At 38.6% G+C, this 18,821-nt stretch overlaps 1 protein-coding gene across 4 annotated transcripts in view; it reads left to right on the top strand.

The window, feature by feature from the left end:
• The window catches only part of LOC149816760 (myosin-H heavy protein), a 28,993-nt gene extending 10,835 nt beyond the window's left edge, over positions 1-18,158 (top strand). The window contains exons 4-14 of one of the 4 annotated variants that reach the window (XM_089988026.1): positions 22-85; positions 273-331; positions 1,008-1,132; positions 1,232-1,291; positions 1,540-1,598; positions 3,494-3,570; positions 15,808-15,846; positions 16,512-16,574; positions 16,659-16,706; positions 16,785-16,913; positions 17,636-18,158. In XM_089988026.1, coding sequence (XP_089844152.1) covers positions 22-85; positions 273-331; positions 1,008-1,132; positions 1,232-1,291; positions 1,540-1,598; positions 3,494-3,570; positions 15,808-15,846; positions 16,512-16,574; positions 16,659-16,706; positions 16,785-16,913; positions 17,636-17,788 — 876 coding nt within the window. In that variant the 3' untranslated portion in view covers positions 17,789-18,158. Of the gene's footprint in view, positions 1-21; positions 86-272; positions 332-1,007; positions 1,133-1,231; positions 1,292-1,539; positions 1,599-3,493; positions 3,571-15,807; positions 15,847-16,511; positions 16,575-16,658; positions 16,707-16,784; positions 16,914-17,076; positions 17,523-17,635 lie in introns of those variants that run through there. The other 3 variants (XM_089988029.1, XM_089988028.1, XM_089988027.1) reach the window with 3 other exon arrangements.
• Positions 18,159-18,821: the final 663 nt, after the last annotated feature.

Here is an 18,821-nt window from a genome sequence, read left to right as displayed (position 1 = left end):
CTTATTGTTAATGTTTTGCAGAAAGCATTTGAGGAGGGTGGAGTGCTTTATGGAAATAAAGTTTATATTTTTGGCTGCACAGAAGGCAAGCCACTCTATAAGATACATACATAGACATTATATGAATAGTCATACCCGCATCCCCCCTTAGTGCATATGACATACACACAACACAACGTGCATGTGTTTCATAAGGAATTACTTTGTAGATTTTAGGTGCGATAAAGTTCCCATCTTATGTTGCGATATTGATTATGCTTTTAATTTTACAGCTCAATTTTTGTTCTTCAAAGATCGGCAACGAGTGCTATACATCCCTGCAGTGGTGGCTGTAAGCCTTTTCTGGATGCTACTATCACTACTAAGTTGTTTGTTATCGCAATTTGTTGCTTTTAGTTAGTGTTCAGCATTCAAATTCCCTGAGGAATTTATTGTTAGAACTAAAATTGAAAATTTATTGAATGCCAGTCGTTGCTGCTAGCTATTGTTGGGCATTTGTTTTGAACAAAAATATGATCTTAGAATGGTATTTGGAGCTTGAACATTTAATGGGTTGGGCAAATTTGCATATTTTTCATATCAGGCTTGTTATATGGTTTGTTGTTTAAGGTTACATTTCTTAAATGAAACGTTTTGAGTTTTAACGGATGCTTTAGTTGAACATTTTCTTTCCCATTTTCAAACATGTTCAAATGTTTTACATTTTATCTTGACATTTAGTTTTAGTTTTGATTTGTCTGTATTTTGTTTTCCTTGATTTACTCCTGGGAAAAATGAATTATTGTTTCTTTCAGTTGGTTTTCATTTTCTCAATGCTTTTTAACTTAAAATTGAAATTTCATTTGCTTTCAGTTTTTCTTCCTTTAAGCAAGGTAAGATATATAAAAGAAAACCAGCATTTGTGTGCTATAGTTCATTACCTATTCCTAATGACATGATTTTTCCAGTTGTGCAGTTGATTTCTGGCTTCAAACATTTAATGTTTCCTTCTGGAATCTCTTGGATAGGTTGTATCCCCATTCCCACCTTCTGACAAGATCGGAATAAAATCTGTTCAAATGGAAAGTGAGAAAATAGTACCAATGAAAGAAATGAAGATGGATTGGGTTCCATATATTCCTTTTGAGGACAGGTATTTTGCTTTATTTTCGGTCCATGCAAGGGCTCACTGCATTTACAATGGTGTTCATTGGATGATATTTTCTTACAAAATGAGATATTATGTATGCAGGCTGAGTTCAGTGGAACGATTTAAGGCTCAGATTTTTACCATGAGTTGCACCCAGAGAAGGTATGCTTCAAGCCCCACTTCCATTCGATTATTCTTATGGATCTTGGTACCAAGTTATAGAATTGTCACTTCTGAATTTTGTTGAATAGACGGTAGAAAAGAAATTTCTGAGTTTTGGAATCCTCTGCCTTAAGATGTGTCTCATAAACTCTTTCTATGTCATTGTATAATTATTTGCTTTGATCTGTTGCTGGGGAATCTCAATTTATATTTAGTAAACTTATAGCCTGTGGTTCTTTTGAATGCAGGGCTGCACTTGGGCAATTAAAGGAGGAACGTGTAAAAAAGTACGAGTATTGCCTTCCATGTAAGTACCATTTGAGATTTTGTTATTAACTACAAAAGGTCCACTTGTCATCTTTGGATATCAAGTCAGGTCTACTTGGTTGTCTTTTTTTAGAGTTTAGTGTGATTTGTTTTGAGCTCTCTCTCTCTCTCTCACACACACACACACAAGTGTGTGCACACATGCACACTCTTGAGTGTATCATGTAGGACACTAGTGCTCTCTATCATTATCTGTTACCAAATTGGCTGGCACTATAGGGATTGTGCTGTCTGTCATGAACAGCACTCTGCTGTTTTCTGATGAAGTTGGGTTCAAAATGGTGTTTGTCAAAATATAGATGTTCATCTGTCAAAATGAATCATAGGTGTCATTGTTGTGCACGTCCATCCCACAAGCCCATGCATCTTCTGGTTTCTCCGGATGACAAAGATTCACATTTGTAAAAGAGGCCATTCTCGAATTGATTTGCAAATGGGATTTTAGCCTCAGAGCTACTGGAAATGAGAGTGTGTCTTGTTCATACCAAGGTTGCCAAACTAGGAAGCGAAAGCGGGAAACGACACGGGTAGCGGAAGCGAGAAGCGAGGCATTTTAAAATTTATAGGAAGCGGGAAGCGAAGTATCAATTTGAAAGCAAAATAGGAATAAAAATGAAGCAATATGGTAACTGAATAGGAATCAAACAAGAAGCAAATAAAAACTAAAATAAAATTGATTATTCTTATATTTCATATTTTTTTAGTAAAAGAGTTCAATTTTTGTTAAAATCTAGCAATGATGGTTACCAATTTAGAGAAAGTACATGGGAACCGAGTGAAAACGTGAGAGAAAATACATGAAAACCATGAGAAGCATATAGGAAGCATAGAAGAAGCATGGGGGAATTGAGATTCCCATGAAGTTTTGGAAGCGAGGAATATAGTGCTTCCAAAGTGAGTTTTCGGGAAGTGCGTGTCCCACCTACCTAATAAGCTTCCGGTAACTCTGGTTCATACTATGTGACAAACTTAGAAAAGAGGAGAGAAGAATTTTGCAGCAAGTCCAGGACCCTCTTGATGTGGACATATTACATGTGAGAAATTGCATACAACCCCTTGGATAGTTACAGAACCATCTTAGAAAAATAGAAAACATTAAAACTACTTAACCCACATCTCCTATCATGATTCCACCTCTCACATCATGGGCCAGAAAGTCCTAGTACAAATTTGGATCCAAGTGCTAGTATGGATGTGGATCCAAGATCCAGATGCCTAGGTTCCAACAACCCCTCTCAAGCTATATGGGTGGTGACTATGAATAGCTTGTTATTGAGATATTAGTCTCATTCTTGTCAATGATTTTGCAAATGAATCTGCTACTTGATCCTTTTGATAAATGAAGTATGTTTATAATTCCTGGAATTGAATACTCTCTCAAAATGGGTATCAAGCTCAATATGCTTCATTCTGTTGTGTTGAACTGGATTCAATGATATTTCTACTGCACTTTTAGTGTCCAGATATAAGCACAACTTCAAAATTGGAATGCCCAGAGTAGAGTAATAAATTCCTGATCCATGTGACATTGCTTATATATAGCGGAAGTCATGTTGCACATCTAGAAATATGGATTGAAAGTCATTTACATGATTATTTAATTCCTTATAAACATCCTTTTGGGAGCTGGTATGTGCACACAGATGCATGTAATAAAGAAATGAAGCTCGCAAAAAAAATTATTTATGTGCACATATGATTGAAGTGTCCTGACATACTTCCACGAGTGTAGATGTGTGACAACATTGCTTCTGAATAACACGGAGGGAGGTTCAAATGATCGTACACTTGAATAATGTCTATTTTCTTGCTTAAATAAAGTGTCCTTTATTCTTATATATTATTTATCTTTTTTTCTCTGCGCACTTCTGTCAGATTTCTTTCATCCCCTGAGGGAAGATGAACAAGAAGTGGATACGGTTGTTCCAATCATGTATCCTATGGAACCTCCTGTGAGTTACTGTTTCTTTGAGGTGTCTCGTGTATTCTGGTGCATTTTTTAGCCGCTGCTTTTGTTCTTTTATTCTTTGCAAGTTTATTATGGTGACCTGTGTCAGTTCATATGCCTTGATCAATTTGGTATGATTTTAATAATTGCTGATTGCATCTCATGTTTGTACAAGACATACTTTTGACATGTGAACACCGATTATTAATATTTAAAAACTCTCATATATAGCTGGAAATGGCTGATATGTTACTTATCAATTTGAACTTTGTAAATTCAAGTTCAAAAGCCTTCAAAAGCTTAGATTTGAGCAACTTTGTTGCTCTAAGAAAATTTCAAGTTTCTTCATCTTTTTTTTATGTTTTTTATGTGTTTGGGTTTGTATTTCTATTTGACTTCACCTTACTCCAAGTGATACATAAATCTATCTAGCTATTCGAGTGAATTTTTTTCCATTTGGGTTTGGATAAGTATCATTGAAATCGACGTCGGTGTCTTCCACATGATTAGGATTTTCAGCATTGGATTATTGCAGTGCTATTGTATAATGGCAACACCAATAGATCTATTGTCAATCTGCTATCCTGTTTTTTTTTTTTCATTTTCTTTTGTTGTTTTGTTGCCAACTATTCATATGGTGGGGTTGCTGCATGGTACTTGTGCATTTCAGTGTATCAAGGTTCATGTTGCCCATGCTTCTTATTTTTGAGTCAACAAGCTTTATTTATCATTATTATTTTTATTTTTGTTTTGTGAACTTACTTCCATTGCACTTAATTAGAGAAATAAAATTAAAAGGGCCATTTTCATTAAGGAGATGGGTCGCCAGTCATTTGGTGGTTTATGCTTGGTCTTTTGCGTGCGGGTTGAGATGGTTTTGTTTTACAAAATGATGGGTTGGCAATGTAAGGACACATAACTGTAATAGAATGAAATAACACGATGTATATCATGCTCCATGATGTACATATTTATATGTATGTATCTATCTGAGTATGTATGGACATGAACATAACACACACAACCGAAAACTCTAATGTGGGAATAATCCGGGTTCTCTTCAAATAATGTGTGTGGAGTATGCTTGTTCAAACTCGTTAGAGGCAGTTAATGAAGAAAACCACGGTATGAAACACCTCTGTCCACAAGTCAGTTCTAAGATTGGATTCCACCATCATCTTGCAAAGTTTCCACTATATGCCAGTGTGTGCATTCCACAACACCATTTTGTTCAGGTGTCCTTGTGTAGGACATCTCACGCAAGGTTCCATTATTATGAAGATATTTGCTTGAATACACTGGATGTGTATTCACCACCACCATTACTCTTAAGGATAAGGATCTTACGAGAAAACTGATTTTCAACATAATTCTTGAAAAGTTGTAAAACAGAAAATACTTGATTCTTGGACTAAGGAAAAAGATCAAGGTATATATGTCAAAATCATCTATACTACTGAAATTTAGAAAAAAAAGGAACTAGTGCAGGACCCCAAAGATCAATATGGATCAACTCAAAGGAAATAAAGTTTTTTTATTAGATGTTCCAAAGAGGGGAACTCATGGCTTTTACAAATTTGACAAGAACAAAGAAAATGAACTCTTTCTTCCCTTAACAAACATTCGGTTACTGTGAATTTTCTTCCCAGAAACAAAAGATGGGGTGAAAAAATGTAAGACTTAGATTGATCACACAATTGGGAAATTGTAATGCGATTATGTTGAATACCAAGAACAAGGAAAGTATTTGTAAGAAACATATTTCCAGAAATTGTGGGAACATTTGTCCCTACATGAGTGATGGGGTGATTATTTTCCATTACCAGTGACTTTTCTATCCACCCCATGATAAGGAACAACATTAAGATGCTTACCTGAATCACCTGTTACATGGTGCACGACCCTTGAGTCAACCTAAGAAGCATTGGATTGCTGCCCACTTGTTCCCAACATCATGTTATTTTGTGCTGGCCATGAAGTATGCATGCTAACTGGAGTTGCCTAAGTATTCACAAGAGTGTTCTCATTCAAATTCATATGTGAGAAGGCTGTGCTTAAAGTATCAACGTCTTGTGTTCTTGCGTGAGAGGGAGCATCAGAGGCATAAGAAGCTGCCTGGGATCGATGATGAGAATAGTTAGGGCCCATAGGAGTAGGTCTACATGGTCCTTGAAAAGGATGAAAACCACCAGCAGCAAGGCCCTTGAAGCGTGCTGGAATAGGAACAATAATAGGTGGCCGATAAGATGACACATATCTCTGATAGCAATCAGAACAAGTTTGGCTTCCCACACATGAGATGTACTATTTCGTTGGTGTAGGCAAAACACTTGTTCTGCGTTCATATTGCTCGCATTTGCCTCTTCCTGAACCTTGAGATTTGGGTGGAGCATTCCTAATAAACAAGACTTCAGGTTGAGGCGTGCTGGATTCCTTCTTGCTGGACTCGAATATATTAAACATTGCTTTATGCTTAAGAAGCACACTTCTGAGCTGATCAAATGTCGTTCATGAAATCTGGCCGGGCATACATGGTAACAAACATGTACTCAGATCCCAAATCGTTTTCATGGAGATGTCTTTATCATGGTTGCCAGTTGAGGAAGCGGGAGCGGGAAGCGAGGCACTTTCAAAATTTTAGGAAGCGGGAAGTGTGGGACCACTTAGGAGCGAGCCGGGAATCATCTCAGAAGCGACCTAGGAAGCGAACCGGAAGCGAGGGGGAAGCGAAAAAAATAAAAATAAAAAACAAAAAAATACAAAAAATTTGAAAAAAACTGGGGAAGCGCAGGGGAAGTGTGATGGGAAGTGCGCTTCCCATAAAAGGGAAGTGCACTTCCCATTTAAAAGTGGCGCTTCCCCGCGCTTCGGAAGTGCGACGTTTCGCGCTTCCCCTTTTACCTAGGTGCTTCCGGTAACTCTGGTCTTTATCAACAAGTTAGCCCATCCCAAATTTGATTCGGTTTTGATATTCAATAACATTGGAATCTCCTCATTTCAGTTCAACAAATTGCTCTTTCAAATGGTAGATTTTTGGAGTGGAAATTTGCCTGACCCAATGGTTTAGAGTCAACAACATCTCCCTTTCCAAACCACCCATGATACCTATGCCAATATTTTTCTTGAGAGTGTGGCCGTAATGAAGGTGACCACAGAATGATCGTTTTTCTTCCAAGTGGTATACTCTGGGTTCTTGACAGTGGTAATTTCGATAGGCTTCCCTTCTTTCGTATCTTGGGACACGATAAACTCGGTAGGCATTGTAAGAGTCCCGTCAATATGCCCCATCAAATTGAGGCTGCTGATGAACAGAGCAATTTGCTATTTGCATGTAAAATTGGAGGAATCCAACTTATTGGTGACAAGTTGGTTCAAGAAAGAAGAATTCTTACTGGGATTCGAAGATGACATATTGACAAGGAAACAAAGATAGTGGATTCAAAGGAGAAAGCAATGCAAATACCCAAATTAATTAACCAATTGGATCAGGTCCAAACCAGCAAATTAATCTGAATGAGCAAAGAGGAATTACTATTTTTTTTGAAAGAAAAAAAGGAGCTAGACAATGAAATATGAGTTGATGAAAAACCAAGGAACACAAGAAAAACATCAGCAAATAAGAATCAACAAACAGAAATCAGAAAGTTCTCTACAAGAAACTTAAACACACTAGCTTGTGACAGAAACATGTTAAGGAGACTATCCGGGTTCAAGTACAATGTATGTCTGCAACAGTGCAATATATGTGTTGGGAAAAGAGAGCTCTAGACAACAGGCAAACATAAGTATTGGGTGGGCATGTAGCATCATATGTGGTGGTTTCAAGCATGTATGCAGATGCTAGAAGATGGGACATGGTAGCAGCTGCAAAAAAAATAGTGAAAACTGCAAGTCCTGCATCCTGATGATTCTGTTCCATGTCTGCTTCTCTGGATCAAATAAAGATACTCAAGCTTCTTTATGACTCACTTGCAACACCAGTCAAAAGTCCAACAGAAACTCAAAGGTTCTCTTCACAACCTGCTCTTCAGATTGGCACTTCTTATGGGACTGGCCTGCCCTTGTACCGATGACCATACCACATGACCTGCTGTCAAGGTCAGTAATAGCAAAAGCCCAAGCCATGCCGTACAAGTCCTCACAATTGGATTGAAGCCGACCCAAACCAGCACAGCTCTAAGGGCAGCCTTTGAAAATGATCAGAAGCATGAGCTGCACATTTCCACATATCGAAAAAACATTCTCATGCTGTTTAATTCTGTAGCCCTCTTGACTTACCAAAAAATTGATCCGACAACAGAAATATTCGAATCAGATCTAAAGAGATTATTGGCAATGGTGCAAGATGAGATGCAGCTGGGGTTATCGAGGCGCCTCTTGACTTTTAGGCTATACAACATTATTTTGAACTTCCACCAGCATCAGCTCAAGGCATTCCTTTCTGTAATGGAATGTAATGGAATACAAAAGAGATTCAAATGTCACTTATGGACATACACAATCACAATGGCCACTCATGGGTCAATTACATAACACAAAAATCACACAAATCAGCCACTTAAGGGTACACACCACACATAAAAATATGGAATTATATTGATAAAATACTCTAAGAAAAAGCCTACATAGTGTGGGGTTTCAACTCCTTTATATACACAAAGGAGACCAAGAGTAGCCATTGGGACTTCCCCAACGGCTAGAAATGTTGTCCCCAACGACTCTTTGGTCAAAAGTCCAAAAACCCATCCTTATTCTAGAATGTACAATAATAAAAATAAAAGAAAAAAAATATACAATGACCATAATACTTCTTCATTTACAAAAAGACTAAAATACCCCTACACATATATACATTGACACTCCTCAAACTTACGATGTGATCTTCAAAAGTTTGCCTAACAAGAAATGAAACATAGAAGAAGGAAGAGTTTTAGTGAAGAAGTCTGCTAGCTTATATTCAAATATGACATGTGACAACCAAATAAATTCTTCTTTGACATAATGACATCCATTTCGATGTGCTTAGTGCACTCATGAAAAGTATGATTTCCAGTGATGTATATGGCACTTTTGTTATCTCAACATAATCTAGATGGTGATGTTGGTCGTTCTTCCATGTCTGCTAGTAAGCTCTTCAATCAAACAATTTCTAATGTTGTGGTGGCCATAGCCCGATACTCGGCTTCTCAGGATGACAGAGACACTTTTTGTTGCTTTTTGCATTTCCAGGACACCAAGGAGTCTCCTATCAAGTAAGAGTCAGAATATACAATTAATTCAAGAAGGGAGGAGGAAGATAATAATAATCCTTTGTAAACAAAATTTCTTAAATATCTAACATTCATATGAATTGAGGTAAGAGAGTGCTGAAAATTGACTAACAGTGTGAACCTTATAAGATATGTCTGGTCTGTTGATGGTCAAGTATGTCAGGACATTGATCATCTGTTTATATAGAGGGAGATCATCCAATGGGGTTCCATCATCAATCTTCATCTTTGAGTTGATAACTTTGAGTGTATCTACTCTTTTCTTGTCAGTTAGTTTAGCCCTCTCAATAATCTCAATTGCAAATTTAGATTGAGTTAACAAATATCGTCGGGGAGAATACGCTACTTAATCTTTAGGAAAAATCTAAGAAAACTTAAATCAGTCATTTCAAAATTATGTTTGAGTACATATTTAATATAATTTACTTCTTATTTATCTCCCCCTCTTATGATCATGTCATCAATATAAAGTAGCAAAATTAAAATCCCTGGAGCAGATTTCTTAACAAATAAAGCAGTGTCAGTACAACAAAAAAAGTATCCAAGACTAGTCATAACAAAACTAAAGTGATCATAACAGGTCTTCAGTACTTGTTTGAGACCATACAAGGCCTTTTTATGATGAACCTCTTTGCATTTAGAATATCATACCCAGGTGGTGGATCCATATACACTTCCTTTAATCCTCCGTTAAGGAAAACATTTTTGACATCCATTTGGTAGATATGCCATTTCCTCATAATAGCCACAACTATAAGTGTTCTAACAGTAGTCATTCTGGCGACAAGAGAAAATGTTTCATCATAATCTATCCCATATTCCTATAATTTTTCTATTGATTTCTTCTCAGGTGGTAAGTTGGTCAATTCTCAAGTTTTAGAATTTTCTAATGCTCTTATTTCTTTACACATTGCATTTTGCCATTCTGGATAGTTTTTAGCTTGATCAATGTTGTGAAAAGCGTTGAGGCGTAGCGAGGCGCTCCACCAAAAACTGAGGTGAGGCATAAACGTAAGCCTCAAAATTTTTTTTGAAAGCTTAAAAAAATTATAAAAAATATCTAAAACTACAAATAAATAAAAAAATGCTTTATTGATGAAGTAACAACTAATAAGAAATAGAAAATCTCAAATAAGTACTAAAAAATATGAGATTAACATATAAAAGTTACTAAAAAACTGATTACATAACTGAAAAACTAATTATATAATTGAAAAATATGATGTCCTATAAAGCAACAACCAATAAGCAATAAAAAATCTCAAATAAGTACTAAAAAATATGAGATTAACCTATAAAAGTTAAAATATATGAGATTAACATATAAAAAGTAAAGAAACTAATTAAATATATCATATAAAAGTAATTAAGAAATTGATTACATAACTGAAATCTTCGTCTTCTTCTTCTTCTTTTTTTCACGCCTCAGGCAGGCGCCTTGAGGTGCAGAGGGCCTCACCTCAAGGCGGGGCACATTTTTAAAAACACTGAGCTTGATTATATGAGACTGGTTCAAAGTAGGAGAAAATTTTTGGTAGTACTCTGTATTGAGGGGCAAATGACTCATATGTCACGAATCTATTAGGTTCTTTATGTTGTCTTTCAGAGTGCCTAATATTTTTAGTTTTTTGGGCTTGTAGGTTAAAATATTTTTTAAGGTATTTGGATGGTAGTTCTCTTGCTATGTCATATGGATTCGGCTAACCAGGTGCCGCACCCGCGTCGACATGACGCGAGTGCGCGTGAGGGTGGGGCACTTGGTGCGGTCAACCCGATACTTAAAAAAAAAGAAAACCCCATCTAGAGAGGCTCGCCCAGAGTTATCGGAAGCGCCTAGGTGCATGGGGAAACACACTTTCCCGAAGCACGTTTCGGAAGCGCAAAACGTCACGCTTCTGAAACGCGCAGGAAGTGCACTTTTTTGGAGGAAACACGCTTCTCCCTCGCTTCCCCATTTTTTTCATTTTTTTATTTTTTATTTTTTGTAGTTTTATTTTTTTGCTTCCCCCTCGCTTCCGGTTCACTTCCTAGGTCGCTTCCGAGACGGTTTGTAATTTTCTTCCAAGTCATCCCAGGGTTCTCGCTTCCTAAAATTTTGAAAGTGCCTCGCTTCCCGCTCCTGCTTCCTCGACTGGTAACTCTGGGCTCGCCTCAAGAAGAAGAAGAAGAAGAAAAAGAAGAAGAGAGAGGAGAGGGAGCTCACCTAAAAGGAGGCTGTTGCATCGCTGGCACGTGGGGCTTGTCGGCGTCAGGTGGCCGGAAAACGAATGGGAAAGAGGGAGCCTGCGGCGGGGGGAGAAGGCGAGCGAGCAGAGAGAATGAGCAGCATGGGGAGGGTTTCTCGAATAGAAACCCTGCCCTGCGTGCTTATTTAAAGCACACAACAATTGTTTTATCGGGTTTGGATCCGGGACAGATCCGAATCTGATCCAGGTATGATTTTTTTGCCGCACCCCCGCACCCATGTTTTTTTAAAGTGCCGCACCCGCACCCACACCCACACCCGCACCCATGTGACATAATTGTCTTGTATTCTTTTATATTGAATAATTTAAGAGTTAGCCTGATGTCCACCGTACTAAGTATGCATTTGAGGTTCATTATTGTCAATCTCATTCTCTTCAAATCACTATCATTCTTAGAATTCAATTCTAAAAATATATATTCGTCTTCTCTCCTAGGCATATTTTTATCAAAAAAACTTTCTTTCTTTAATAAAGTAACATTTTTTGAAATATATAATTTATCATTTTCAAAATCATAACATCAAAATCTCTTTTGACTCTCACCATACCCAAAAAATACACCGGGGATGGCTCTCGTAGATTGCTTGTCATTTTCGTTGGTTATCACAAAACACTCACATCCAGAGGTTCTTAGTCGAAAACAAGGAAGAACGGACAAAAGAAATTCAAATGTCACTTATGGGCATACACAATCACAATGACCACTTATGGGTCAATTACATAAACACAAAAACCACACAAATCAGCCACTTAAGAGCACACAACACATAGTAGAGTTATATTGATAAAATGCTCTAAGAAAAAGCTTACATAGTGTGGGGTATCAACCCCTTTATATACACAAAGGAGACCAAGAGTAGCTGTTGGGACCTCCCCCAACTGCTAGAAATGTAGCAGTTGGGGCGATCCCAACGGCTCTATGGTCAAAAGACCAAAAACGCCATCCCTCTTCTAGAATGTACAATAATGAAAGTGAAAGAAAATAAAATAGGAAAAAAATGTACAGTGACCACAATACCCTTCATGTACAAAAAGACTAAAGTACCCCTATATGTATATACATTGACACTTTCATGCGTCGAAGTAAGGTTCATGCAAGGCAGAGGTAGGGCTTTGTTCCAACAACAGAGAATTCTACTTGTCAAAGTTGTAAGCCTTGCCCAGCTGATTAGGTTGGAAGGTTCAAGAATGATCAAGAATAGATCCAGAAATTATTGTCTTTATATATAGGAGCTGAACCCTTTAGGAAGCTTTTCATGTACTGTATGCAACCACCTTGTATTGAACCAACCACTGCAGAAATTGTAGAATTGCTTGCTGAATTTGTGTGGGAGGCCAAACCAATGTTATAAGTGCCGCCACACGAAAAATTTGCCTTACACTCAGTATGCACATGACTTGGAGAGTGCGAAAGTGGCTATTCCCTATAGGCAAGAGCCAATATCTGAATTTTCACATGAGAAAAATTGTTGTCTAGGAATGTTGCCACCCAGGGCATTATCAGATCTGCACATTCTGTTCATCCACATGACAGTAAGGAATTGCAGTCATGCAATGTTGGAGGTGTTATTGTTTACATCTGCCAGCTTCACATTCCAATGATGATCTTTGGGCCGTCCACAACAATTATTTGACTGCATCCTTTCCACATTGCTACAACTAACAACGACAAAACATTGTTGCACACATTGAGGACAAGGTGCCTATCAAGGGGGAGGGAATTGTTATGACCCTACATCTATGATGTGGGTGTGGGTATGTATATATTCCGTATTATAAATGGGCATGAAATTTGGATTTTCTTGAAGAGGAGCATCTGGGTAGTGAGACCAAATAATGTGATAGATCGGGTATTAGGACCTAGGTCCATTTAGCTGTATAGGCGTCTATAAATAGTCTCATCCATGTAATGAGTGGGATATTGAATGTTAATGAGAAAGCCACCCAGTTAGGGTGTTTTGGAGGTCATTTCCCCTCGAAGTGAAACAATACTCTTCTTTTTCTTCTCTCTCTCTCTCTCTCCTTGTTAGATCGAGGATCATAACACACACCTTGGGCATAATGGAAACAAAGATTGAGATTCCGTTTATGCAACACATCAACAATTGATGTCAACACCCCCACTTTGCAGCCCTCTCTACTAATTGCTCCTTAGGCGGATTATTATTTATTGGAACTAGAAGCTCACCGTATCCACATATTGCTCCTTAGGCGGATTATTATTTGTTGGAACTAGAAGCTCACCGTATCCACATACAGAGGGGTTTTGGGGATCTTATTTTAAAGGGGGTTTGGGGGATCGTAATTTTTTGTTTATGATGGTCTATGGTTCAGCCACAGGACATGGGAAGAACAAATTTTACTTAGAGCTCATCTCAATTCAGAAATCCTTCAATGATCCTTGGTGCATTGCAGGAGATTTCAATGCTATGTTAAGCTTGGGTGGTGGGAACAATTTGTTGTTTATCACATTGGGGATGCATTGCTTCAGAGATTTCATTAACTAATGGAGTTTGGTTGATGTTTTATTGAACAACCTTTCACAGTCAAATAACTGCTCTTCGCCTTTTATGATAAAACGAAACTGATGCATCACTTCAGAGAATTCATTAACAAATGGAGTTTGGTTGATGTTTTATTGAACAACCTTACACAGTCAAATAACCACTCATCTCCTTTTATGATAAAACGAAACTTCTTCGTGGTAACACCAAAGCTCTTGAATCTATTTTATGATATTAATGGTCGGATCTGGCCTAGGACCATATCTGATCATGGTGCTATCTTCATTGAATGGTGCAATGGGTTTAAAGACAACACATATTTTAGATTTAAGGGGTGGTGGCTCATGTGTCGGGTTTCAAGGAAAATGTAGTGTAGTGGTGGTCAGAAGATTCAATGACCCTGAACACGATTCCATTTAGCAAAGAAGATTGCTCATCTTAGATCAAGCACTAAAAAGTTTGCAAGAAATGAAGGAAAAGCAAAATTTAGTTTGATTGTCACTTGGGAGATAAATTAGAGGCTATCCAATTGTCAATGTCCATAGACCAATAGTAGGTGACACCTTAGTTGGAAAAGGAAATGAACCAATTAATTCAGAACGTTACAGACTTGCATGTTTGGGAGGAAACAAAGTGGAGGCAAAGGTCATGATAATCTAGCTCAAAGTTGGCCTCAACTTATGCAATTTGCAGATGATATACTAGTTTTTGGAGGAGCCATTAGTGAGCAAATGCTCATAGCATGAACTATACTACAGGGTTTCTTAATCATATCAGGCCTAGCAATTAATGATGAGAGATGCAGTCTTGTTGTCTTTAATGTGGGTGATGCACTCATTTGTGACGCTGAAGCAATCTTTGGCTGTAAAAATGGTGCCCTCCGACTGAACTACTTGGGCATGTCATATTAAACGAATTTTGAGGGATTGATTTGGAGCGAAGTTGAAATTCATAAGAGACTGCAACCTTTATCTGGAAAACACTTCTGCCTTTGCAGTGAGGATTACCCTTGTAAAGCATGTCCTAGAAGCAATGACAGCCTGTCTTTTTTCCATCTTGAGACTGCTCAAAATGACAGGGATGCATCTTAACGAGTTCATGAAAACACTTCTGTGGGGGCCAACATCATGGGAACAAAAGGTATAGCTGAGACACTGTTGCTGCCCCATGGGGCCTGGGTGGACTCATCATCAAGTGTTGTCTCCTTCAACTTGGCCTTTATGGGGAAATGGTGGTGGTCGTTATGCATGAAGGTTAAACCCTTGTTGCTATTTATTAAAAGGAAGTACAGATTACAGGATCACCTTGACAATGGGTGGAAAACTCTAGTTGGCAGTGCAGATCGAGGCCTTCATGCCCTAAGTTGTTTCAAGCAGTTCATCATACCCAGGTTGGATGGGGTGACAGTTTGTACCTTTGGCTAGATTCATGTTGCAGGAGTCAACCTCTATCAATCTTCCTGTTCTTTTCAGATTAGCTAAATTCCCAAACCAGGTTCAGTCAATGCTGGATCCTAGTCTCTGTCACATGGATACAGCTGCGGAGATGGGGATACAACCGTTCTTATGAAGTTTTTAATATGACTAGTATACAAGGGGACATGATATGCGAAGTCAAAATAGAGTGTCTATATGACGTAGATCCTAGCATTGGCTGGTTGGTGATCCTTCACAGAAATCTTACTGAATGAGTTTCAACAGTGCCTAAGTAGGCACCGGTCATCTGACAAGGATGATCAGATCACATGGTCGTGGACCATCTTGGGGGATTTCATTGTGGCCTCCTTCACAGAAATCTTACTGAATGAGTTTCAACAATGGATGGATTTAATGCAGTGCCTAAGTAGTCACCGGTCATCTGACAAGGATGATCAAATCACATGGTCGTGGACCATCTTGGGGGATTTCATTGTGGCCTCCTTCTACAGGGCCATGATGAAACCAAGAGCTGCTGCCCCATTACCCAAACCTATTTTATGGGGTTTAGGTCTGTCACCTAGAGCTCAAATGTTTGCATGGATCCTATCTTTAGGTAAGAAAAACGAAAAATTTCAAGGGCGTCTATTTAGCCAGCCAGTGCTGTATGTACTATGAGGCTGAGGAGTCAATTGCTCATCTAAAATAAAGCTATCCTTCTAAAATAAAAAGACTAAGGAAAAAAAAACTTTTCCTTGTACATAGTTAACTGGTGTTCCACTATTTAACTAGGTTTACTTTTGCAGGTGGTTGCAGACTTTGATTGGGAATTGGATGAGCTTGAGGTATTTAGTCTCTCTCTCTCTCTCTTTGTATAGTGTCATGCGTGGCTTCCTGATGCTTTTAAAACCTTGGAGAGAATAAAAAGTTTGTTTTAATACTTCCTTTAAAAATATTATAGAACCCTTACACATAATGGGTGTTTTTGGTTAAAAAAATTCTTAGAAGAAAAGTAAAACCATGGGTTTTATCTACTTTTTTGTGTTTTGTTCTATTTATCATTGTCACTACTTACTTTCCCCTTGTGTTTCCTGAACACATCGGGCTTGACTCTGTGCATTTCTTATACATTTACTTTCCTGTCAATTCACACATCACCTCCCACACTTCTTACGTTGGTAACTATTGTATTGTGCATCCTTGTTGCCATGAGTAGCTTAGCCCAGTTTCATTTTAATGAGAACTACCTGTTTGGCTGTTTTGCTTCTCAGCAGCCAAACTAATGCCAGAGCTAAATTGATTTTTCATTTTCTCATATTCACAGAATCTACACATTCCTGGAGTGCTTGGTGTATTTTCAGTTGGTTTTAGATGAAACCTTGAATATTTTTGAATTGACCAACCTCTCAAAATTAGTAATAAGTTGGTGCAAGATTGCTGGTTTCCTTGTCATGATTCTCAGCATACTGGAAATATTAATTCTGAACCGTCCTGATAATGTGATGCACAGGAGTTCACTAATGATTTAATTGAGGCGGAAGCTTTGCCAGCTGATCACAAAGACGAGTTTAAGGTATGACAAATCTGATGATGTGCTCGTTATCTTTTCTTTTACTTAGCTGACAAGTGCATGTGTGATATTCTTTCCCTTTGCCAGAAATTCGTCAAAGAAAGGGTGGTAGAAAGTAAGAGAAAGCAAAGAGAGGTATCAAAGCAAAGAAAATGAGATAGGCTCTCTTTTGGCATTCATGATGGCTTACATGATGTCTGATTATTTTTGCAGGCTAGGGAGTCCCGGAGAAAAGCCATTGAGGAAATGAGTGAGGAAGCAAAGGAAAACCTTCAGAAGATGAGATTTTACAAGTTCTATCCAGTTCAGACACCAGATACACCAGATATATCAACTTCTAAGGTATGCATGGTTATGCGATTTTTAACTTTTCTGAGAATAGGTGGTAATATTGTGATTGAAATCACTTCCCATTCTGATATTTATGTTTCAGTGCGTAATAGTAGATTTTTTACAATAATTGTTTAGTTTGGGTAGTACATATTTCCTTCTGGGAATTCTTCAGCATGCTGACAGGGTTTTCCATCAGTCTCCATATATAAATAGGTATTATGAGAAGGCTCATGAGGTGTTTTAGATGAGAGATGAGTGGGGCAGATCGCAATCTCCCTGTAAGATGCTTCAGCTCCAGATAATCAGTGTCGGTCTGGTCTGTAATGTCTCCCTGAGGTGAAAGTTTTGTTGAGACACCAGCAATGCAGCAAACCTGAGAAACCGAAATGGATGCTGCATTAAAATCTTGGTGCTTGTGCTCCTTGCATCTGCTGCAATGACACCCATTCTGCGGTGGTGTTGAAAGATTGCCATTGATTTTTCTTATTGGCCAGTGTAATGAAGTTCGGGAATCTCCCTCCTTGACAGTACTTTGGGTACCTTCAATTTTGTGATTATTTATCACTTGTTCTTTTAGATTTTATGCTAAAGTGAAAGATAGATCCTAATTCCACCGTCCATTCTGTGTAAAGTTGGCTTTTTGTTGCCCACCGTAGCATGCCTTGATAACCTTGTCAGATCTGGCCGTCTAGGAATCAAGCTGAAGCTGATTCAGTGTTGTGTCTGGCCAGGATCTAACCCTGATCCCATCCATTGGGTTGGAGATAGGTCATACCTGTTCGATCCTTCATCTGATTCAGATGGCACCAGTGGAACAGATTTCACATCACGTTACTGGAGTTGCCGCTAGCTTTGCACGCTGGACCCTCGACAATGCAGGTTGATTATTGATTCCATTCAATTGGGTCTTGTGCACGTGCTATGCTGCACGGGCAGTTATAACTTTTAACTCTGTCTGGCATGTTCATGCTTCCCCTTGGTACAAAATGAACTGGAAAAGCAATCCGGATGTGGGCTGTCTTGTTCAAGCTCTGGCTGATTTTGCTCAAGATGGGCTTTGCTTCATCTGCTAGAATTTTGTTGAACAAATTCATTTTGCAAACACGTTTGAGCTTAAAGGGGAGTAATATATCTTGAGAACACCCGTTTCATAGAAGTACGTACAGCCTCCTATTCGTTAAGGTTGCAACCTATTGTTTGAAATATTTGTCACAAACCAATTATAACCATAATATATTAACACATACGATGATGGTGGTGGTGGTGATGATGATGATAATAATAAAGCTAATAATAATAGTACAAGAACATCTAAGTTTTATTAAGTGTGTCATATTTGAGCTTTGGCTCATTTAACTAATCAAAGCATAAAGCCGGGCTTGAGCTCAGTTTATTTAGACAAGCTCAAGTCAAACTTTATGAAGTGAGCCTGAGCACCTCCCGAAGAGCCATGTTCATTGTGAATCACTTTGTAGGGGTACCCTCTCCTTGTGGTTTAGGTTCTTAGGCCTATCAAAACCATTCCTTGATGGTGTCTTTGCAGCCTCTGAACTGTTTGTGAGCTGGTAGGTTCGAGTACACTTCCATTGCGGTTGGGTCAATAACTTTTTCCAATAAGGCATTCTTGATTCTGAACTGTTTGGGAGCTGGTAAGTTCAAGTACACTTCGGTTGGAGCTGGGTAGGGATGGCAGTGGGGCGGGGCGGGGAACAAGGTCTCCACCCCCGCCTCCCCGCCCCGCCTCAAATTTTATCCTCCACCCCCGCCTCCATCCCCGGTGGGGAATGAATTTTATCCTCCATCCCTGTTTCATGGCCTCCATCCCTGGTTCAAACGGGGATGAGGCGGGACGGAGTGGGGATATTGCGGGGAAAAGTGGTTGGGGCGGGGAAAAGTGCACGTCCATCCCCGCCTCCA

Source organism: Nuphar pumila, chromosome 14 (genome assembly GCF_984573655.1).
Source record: "Nuphar pumila chromosome 14, dmNupPumi1.hap1.1, whole genome shotgun sequence".
In the NCBI taxonomy this organism is placed as follows: domain Eukaryota; kingdom Viridiplantae; phylum Streptophyta; class Magnoliopsida; order Nymphaeales; family Nymphaeaceae; genus Nuphar; species Nuphar pumila.
The sequence above is the reverse complement of the archived record's forward strand: the minus strand, read 5'-3'. Positions and strand labels throughout refer to the sequence as shown.